We start from the raw sequence: 8,728 nt of genomic DNA on the forward strand, positions 1-8,728 counted from the left end.
TGGTGAGGACATTATTAATTTCAAATGCTTGAGAAAAGAAGGAGATGGCTATAAGTTTGAACCATTTCTAGGTCATGAGTTTAGTTCAGCATATGAAGTCTACCAGTTTTATCATGCATATGAAGCATATGTGGGTTTTGGAGTCAGAATTGGTCAAGTGTTTGGTTCTAGGAATGATGGATCGATCACCTTCCGCCGATGTGTTGCTCGAAAGAAGGGTTCCAGCACCCTTCAAGAGTTGGTTGTGGGGCTTATTTGAAGATTCAGAGTCAACCATTAGGAAAACATAAAAGTTATTTTAAAAAAAAGTTAAGAAAACTTAAATTTCATCAATATTGTATATCACAATAATGCAAATAAAAAGAGAAACCTCATTCTAAAAGGCATACATGATATTACACAACCGCATTCTTCTTGTTTGTTCTTGTCACACATTTTCAGCTTGCTAGTTCTCTATCACCAACAACAGGGAGTGAAAGCAGAGACTCTGTATACATGGCTAGGGAAACATAAGGATATTCATCATAAGAGTGATGCTCTAGTAGCTGTCCTTTGTCATTATACTTCACCAGTCCTTTATCACCATCTGTTCCAACAATGTCACCATTTTTCCTAGAGCATATTGGGGAAAAGTATTGAGTGGGAATTTCACTAAAAGATACAACAAGAGTAATAACCCAAGATGACTGAACTTTGTACCTCTCCATCACCCATATATTAACTGTATCATCCTCTTCATGATGAACCCACAGACTTAGAAGCCCTCTAAATTCCCACAATTCATAATCTATTGATTCATGCTCAAAATCATCTGGCAGTGGTATCTCAGAAACTCTCCTTTCAATTAAATCAAATGCAATAATATGATTCACCACTGTATCATGATGAAAAGCCACCCAATGAATAGCATTATTCAAGAGCGACCCAACTCTAGGATCACATCCGTTCCAATAAAAACCGGCATTCATATAATGGGTATCCTCGATTTCTTTCCATACATTAGCTCTCAATGAGAAAAACTCCAAATGTTTTAACAAATCAGCTGTGTTTCTTTCATAGGATGCTAGAACAACCAAATAGTCATCTTGTGATGGGTCATACCCAAAACCATATAGGTAGGCATGCACATTGGATGCAATAGGTGAACAAGGTATTTGATTGTGAACACCGGTGGATGGATTCCAAAGAAATATATTTGCATTACAATTCAGAAGCAGAAACCCTCTACACGAACCAACAATGCCAAGACTAGAATAAGATGATGGAGGAAGCTGCAGAAAATTAAGTTTTACTGTAGTGGAGGCAGAAGAATTAAGAGACATTGCATCATGATCTAAGTCTATAGATCGAGTTTCTGGAGCAGATTTTGCTATGAACAAGAGCTTGTAGGTGGGTGTGTTGGCAGCAAGTTTAAAATTTGATTCTGCAAAGTGGGGATCAGAGATGAGTGAAAGCCATGACTTACAAACGCATTTGAAACGCACAATGGACTTTACTGGCAGCCTCAACAAGATCTGAATTATCAATTCCTCAGGAAGATTGAGGGTCTTTTGCTTCATGTTTACTAGTCCAGTGCTGCTACTGTTTCTCATCATTTTGGTGCACTTGATCACTTTGTAGCTTCAAGTCTGAAATGTTAAAACTTTATATAGAGATAGGATAAAGCAATGTTGCCTCTTCCTTCTATGGTACTCTTCCTTCTTTCGCAATCTTCCTATATGGACATGATCAACAATCAACATTCAATAGTATTGATCTTTTAAAAGCATTGTGAAAATGATCTCAGTTATCAAAATAATATGATATATGATATGTTAACTCCATATTTCCATAAAAGAAATATCCAACAACGCTTGGAAAAAATATGATAAATGCCATAAAATGTGTGGGTTACTAGAATGACAATCTCAACAAGTTTAACAATATTATGTTACACTCTAGATAACTAATTTAACCTTGAATCAAGCATCTCCAAAACATATACTTCATGCTAGTCAAAAGAAAACAAATCCATATACATCAAACATGATCTTTCTAGATTCTCCTAACATTTTCTAAGGACGTACAAACCATCAATAAGTCACAAGAATGAGTGATCATAATTACAACTTTGAGGAAAATCACTCACATGAATTCATAGTTCCAAGGGTAACTTTCTTTGCCATCTCGATTCTTAATTTTGTAAATGTGATTTCTATTCACTTAAATTATAATTGTTATTTTTTTTCGAACGCAAAATCTTATATTGATGAGGATAAGATTGTCAGAGATATACAACCCTCATCCAAAATGGATAAAAATCAGCAAAACCCAAAACAACCCGACCTAGCAAAGAATAACCCCCAAAGTCAGGCAAAGAAGAGAATTCCCCATAACCAAAAATCAAAAACCCCAAAGCACCCACCACCACCCACTCCTACCCTAAGAAAAGTATCCGAGCATTGATCAGGAAAGCAATTTGAAAGGCGGCTACCCTAAATTGTAATCACTATAAGAATAAATATCAGGATAAACCACTCATGCAAGATCTACCTGAATAAATTGATTCTAAAAGAATTTGGGGCCATCAAATAACAAATTTGAGTCTAAAAGTCATACATAATGTATGTGATACCAAATGCAAGATCTAAATGATAATTCATATATGATTAGAAAACCAAATATATAAAATCTGATTTCGCACCTGTAGAGAATTGAAAATGTGGGGGATCTACGTCGAAAGTCGTCTTGCTTTGATCTCTGAATCTTGCAATAGTGTATAGATAAGGGCTTTCACTGTATGTCACACTCTCCTTAGGAGAGAGCTGCAGCGCCGTAAGTTTTCATGACCACGAAGGAGACCAATCGAGATAACCCTATCTCCTTCCTTATATGGGCCTATCCTGAATGGATCACTTAAATCGTCAAGTGGGTTTACGTAAGAACCCCTTCCCAAAGTATAACACCCCTAATTCTATACACTATAAAGTAACATATATTTAAATTGACGTGTAAAAAGAAAGAATCATAATTGTGTTGAAATACTTAAATACTAAAAATTGAGTGGACAAATAAATTTATTTTTACTAATTCTTTCAAAACTACATTATCAGAGTCATGAAAATAATTTAAGGACTCCTTATACACGTGGGACCTATATTGTGACCATGATCCGACTACCTGACGTGTCTCTAACTAACTACATATGATCCTGCGTACATGACACATACTCCCGTCTACTATCTGGAATGTCTCAAGCAAGTTGCTTTTTTTTTCTGAAAAAAAACATGAAAGTAAAGGAATGAGAATTTTACAATTCTCAATGATAACAATATCCACTCCAAAAACAAGAAAAACTTACATAAACGTAAATTAAGTAGTTATATCAGCGGTAAACATTTCAAAAATAACTACTAGCTTCACCAATGAAAATAACATAGTTAAATCTCTTTCAAATTAAAGGTCATTCTTTAATTCATTGTTATCACTTGTTTTTCTTGGCCCTTCGACCACTTTTGCATATTCCAACTGCGGCTTAGAGCTCTATCCGAATGCAAGGGCGTCCCCTTGCCTAGGAACCTGTGTTCCAGGAACTATGCAACTAGATCACCTCAACTGCTGGAGGATCATTTCACTTAAAGTGTTTTAATTATACATTTTATACTTAAGCCTTAACACCCAAGATTTGCCTTTCCACTGGAACCGACATTTGAGTATCTAGGTTTACCCTGCAGTATTGTTCTTAAATAACATTCGAGATTTGCCTATACTTGTTATCTTAAGGTCACCAGGTTTGCCCCGCAATGTTACATGATCTCTTAAATGATATCATATAAGTCAAATTAGGAAAATTCAAAGTTTAAAATATGAAACTAAAACAACGGAGAAATCGTCTATGACCATTTTCATTTCAGGTAAAACAATTAAATAGTAATAAACTTAACGTTTAAGTAATCAGAGAGAGGCGGTAGAGCCGACCATTTCAAGGCATAGAAATATAATAACAAGTTATATTTACTAACAAAAGAGAATAAATAGATCAAAATAGTAATTATAAGGTAGACAAAGTTAAATAAAATTGACATGAATAAAAGAGAGTATATGTAATCATAAAATTAAAGTTGAATATACATAATTAAAACTGGCTAGTCATACTTATAAAATTATAGAGTAGATTTAATTAAAAGGAGTAGATATAGTTATCACCTTAGTAATTTATCTTCCCCTTTCTTTCATCTTTTCCCCCTCCTTCTTCTTTTCTTCTTCCTTAACTCTCATTTTCTTTCTTTTACGTGACTCTCTCTCTCATTACTTTTTAACTAACTTGATATCTATTTGTTTTCTCTCATCTCTCATTGCACTCACACACCAATATTCTTGTGAGGTTGCTGATGGTATATGCCCCTCCTTCTTAAGCCTATTTATAGGCAAATTTCAAATCATGCACTATGTCCACGTTTCCTTCTTCAACAATTTATCTAGAGATATTTTTCTAAACTAATGATTATAAGTCACACCCGTCCATCCACTTGGCATCTCATCATTTTCTTTTACTTAAATCAAAGATTTTTATCTTGTAAACCATGCTAACCTACCCACGTAGCCTAAGAGGCAAGATAATTGTCTAAAGATTCATATTTACCACACCCACGTGGTTCATTAGTTTCATAGAGCTATATGGTGCATACTGCATAGTATACTTCCTCTTCCATCTATTATATTTTTCACTTATTTCTCTTTTATTCCTATATCTCTTATGTGAATGAGGTATATTGATGTGAATTTATTTATCTATTAAATTTAAGGTTTTCTTTTAAACTAATATTATTTTAATCAAAGATATTTTACAAAACTAGATCTTTCTCTATGAACCCATTACATGTCACAAACGTGGCCTTTTATAAGGTAAAATGTAATATTCTAATCAAAGATAATTTACACACTAAACATTTTTTTTTTTCATATTAATATTTAACATATTTAGATATTTAATATTTTGTAATTTAATTAAAGGGTTTCTTACTTATTTTTAATTAATTAAAAAATTGTATAATGTTGAGCTAACTTTCAAGACCTAAAAATATAACTATTTAATTAATTTAATGTTAAGGCTTTACATAATCTTTTGAAAGCTATTATTATTATTATTATTTTTAAATGGGGATGTTACACAAAGCATGAATTGGTATGTTTTGTCCAAAAACAATTGTTGGAACATGTTGCCATGCATTTTGTCAAAACCACAGATTGTCGAAGCAGATGTCGTGGCATCTGTCCTCGTGAAGCTAGGGCATCAATCCTTAGCTTGTGTTTCTGTTGTGGGCCCTCTGAAGATTTACTGAAGATATGTTTTTGAGTTACTTGAGGAGCAAGGAGTTATTCCAGAAGGGTTTTATTTGTTGGGTTGTTATTTGTTGAAACAATCTTTGTTAAAAGATTGATTTCTATCTTTACTTGTGCAATAAGAAACCGAATCTATCAAGATTGCGTTTTTGAATTGTTGTTACTGCAATCTGTTTCTTCAGCCCGTGCCAACCCTAAAGCCCATGCTACCGCTGCTGAAGTCTATAAAAGGATGAAGACCTAAAACATGAAGGGGGTCGAAGCTGATAGAGAGAGATCGAGTGTTTTAGGATTTGTTAATTGTGCTTTGTCCTTTGTTAGTTGTGAATCTGTCTTTGCTCACTGATTCTATAAAGCAAAGAGAGATTCTGTGTGTTTGATTGTGTTCAAACTCTACTTGTTCATTGTGTTCACCAATCACTGTGGCAGTGATTGAGAGAAAGTGAGAGGGGCTCTCATACTTAGGTTGAGATTCTAAGTAGAAATACACTGAGTAGATTAGGAAGTGAACTATGAACTGAGTTGTTCATGAGTGTCTGTAATTCCTGAATCTTGAGATAGTGGATTTCCTTTCTTTGGGTGCAAATCCTCCAGACGTAGGTGAAAGTTTTCACTGAACTGGGTTAACAATTACTGTGTGTTATTGTTTCTGTTGTTAAGTTTTGTTTTATTGATAAGCGATTGTCGAACCTCTTGTCCCAGCATCGTGCAGGACAATCGTATCAGAGGGAACCTGAATTACAATTGGCATCAGAGCAGGCACCCTGTTCTGGTTGGGTGAGCTCCAGGGAGTTTTATTCAAGTTCTCATGGATAACAAGGAGGGAGGATCAGTCAATAGGCCACCCATTATGGATGGTACTAACTATGACTACTGGAAGGTTCGCATGACAGCCTTTCTCAAATCAATTGACAACAAGACTTGGAAAGCTATTGTCAAGGGTTGGAAGCACCCCACTAAGACTGAGGTTGAAGGCACCTCTACTACTGTTGTGGAAAAACCTGAAGAAGAATGGACCAGTGTTGAAGATGAAGCTGCTCTTGGAAATTCAAAGGCTCTAAATGCTATCTTTAATGGAGTTGACAAGAATATGTTTAGGCTGATCAATACGTGTACTGTGGCAAAGGATGCTTGGAAAATTCTGAAAACTGCACATGAAGGAACTACTCGAGTAAGGATGTCAAGGCTTCAGATGCTTACTACTCAATTTGAAAATTTGATGATGACTGAAGAAGAAACTATTTCAGAATTCCACATGCGTGTCCGTGACTTGTCTAATGCTTCATTTGCTTTGGGAGAACCTATGTCAGATGAGAAGCTTATAAGGAAGATCTTGAGATCTCTTCCTCAGAAGTTTGCTATGAAAGTCACTGCAATTGAGGAGGCTCAAGACATTGAGAACATGAAGGTTGATGAACTTATTGGTTCTTTGCAGACATTTGAGTTGAAACTGAGTGGAAAATCTGAGAAGAAGAATAAGAGTATTGCTTTTGTGTCAAACACTAATGAAGGTGATGATGAAGATTGTGAGGGTGAAAATCTTTCTGAGGCTCTGGCCATGCTAGCAAGAAAATTCAACAGAGCATTGAGAAAGATTGACAAAAGAACCAGGCCTAATGTCCAGGACATGAAGTTCGATAACAAACCCAAGTTTTCTAGTTCACAGAGGAAGACCAAAGAAGAAGAAAGATCTGGTCAGAATAAAGGAGTGCAGTGTCATGAATGTGAATGATATGGCCATATCAGGTCTGAATGCGCCACCTATCTAAAGAAGCAGAAGAAAGATATGATGGTAACTTGGTCAGATGAAGACACTGAAGATGAGGAGGAGATATCTGCAAACAAAGTCAATGCTTTCTCTGGAACCATCTATGAGTCTGATACAAGTGATGAGAACATTACAGATGAGGAACTGACTGCGACTTACAAGCTGCTACACATCAAGTGGGAAGAAGCATGTAAACTTGTGAGAGAAAAGCAAAGTGAGATAGAACAACTTGTCTCTCAGAATGAAAGGCTGAAAAAGCTCAGCACAAAGCTGAAGGAAGATCTGGAGGAATGGCAAAGTAAGTTTAATAATGCTGATGTTATGGAAAAGGCTAATCTAGTGTTGATTAATGCAGGACTTCAAGAGGAAGTGGCAACTCTGACAAGAAAGCTTGAAGCTACTCACAAATCTGTTAGAATGCTGAACAGTGGTTCTGATATGCTTGATGAAATTCTGAAAGAAACTAGCAAGCAAGGAGGGAGTTTGAAGGGAATTGGCTTTGACTATAGAACAGCAAACAAAGAAAATCAGAAAGGTTCAAAGAAATTTGTGTCTGCTGCAAAACAAACTGAATTCAAGAAGCCCAGAAATTATCAGTTGTCAGATTCATTGCCTCGACATGTACCTCTGCATGTGAAACCCCAGCTTAAGCTTGACAAAACTGTACCTTGGAAGTGTCACTACTGTGGTAAGAATGGTCATATAAAGCCCTACTGTTACAGGTTATATGGTTATCCTCAGATGCACGATAAAAAGCCTGTTCAGATGAGGAAGCAATGGAAGCCCAAGGGTGGAGTCAGATGTCAGGTAGCCTACACGTCTTTCAGAGCATCATCAAAGGAAGATTGGTATTTTGATAGTGGCTGCTCAAAGCACATGACAGGGAATAAGAGCTTCTTGCAAGACATCAGAAGTCACTCCACCAACTATGTTACTTTTGGAGATGGAGCTAAAGGAAATATCAAGGGAGTAGGAAAACTTGTTAGCACAGAATCTCCTAACTTGAACAATGTGTTACTTGTAAATGGTTTAACAGCCAACCTAATCAGCATAAGTCAACTGTGTGATCAAGGATATGATGTGAAGTTCAATAAGATATAATGTGTTGTGATCACTGATGATGAGAGAGTTGTGATGAGAGGAGTCAGATCAAAAGACAACTGTTATATGTGGACATCAGAAGAAAAAGCTCATGTTTCCAGATGTTTGTTAACTAAAGAAGATGAGGTGAATGTATGGCATCAAAGACTAGGACATCTCAACTACAGGAGCATGCAAAAGATTCTTGCAGATGAAGCAATAAGGGGATTGCCCAATTTGAGCTTGGGAGAAGGAAAACTATGTGGAGAATGTCAGATTGGTAAGCAAACCAAGGTGCCACACAAGATGCTCCAGCATCAGACCACGACAAAGGTTCTAGAATTGCTTCACATGGATCTCATGGGTCCCATGCAGGTTGAAAGCTTGGGAGGAAAAAGGTATGTGTTTGTCTGTGTAGATGATTTTTCAAGGTATACATGGGTTGAATTTTTGAGAGAAAAATCAGATACTTTTGAAATATTCAAGAATCTATGTGTGAGACTTCAGAATGAGAAGGACTGTATGATTGTGAGAATCAGAATTCAAAATTCTTGGAGT

General features: G+C 36.0%; 1 protein-coding gene across 1 annotated transcript; it reads right to left on the minus strand.

Moving 5' to 3' along the window:
- Window positions 1–410: 410 nt before the first annotated feature.
- LOC130735610 (F-box/kelch-repeat protein At3g06240-like) lies at window positions 411–1,662 on the minus strand. Its single transcript, XM_057587540.1, has one exon. The coding sequence runs from the start codon at window positions 1,593–1,595 to the stop codon at window positions 438–440; it is 1,158 nt and encodes a 385-aa protein (XP_057443523.1). The 5' UTR covers window positions 1,596–1,662; the 3' UTR covers window positions 411–437.
- Between the last annotated feature and the right edge of the window lie 7,066 nt (window positions 1,663–8,728).

Source organism: Lotus japonicus, chromosome 2, assembly GCF_012489685.1.
Source record: "Lotus japonicus ecotype B-129 chromosome 2, LjGifu_v1.2".
NCBI lineage: Eukaryota > Viridiplantae > Streptophyta > Magnoliopsida > Fabales > Fabaceae > Lotus > Lotus japonicus.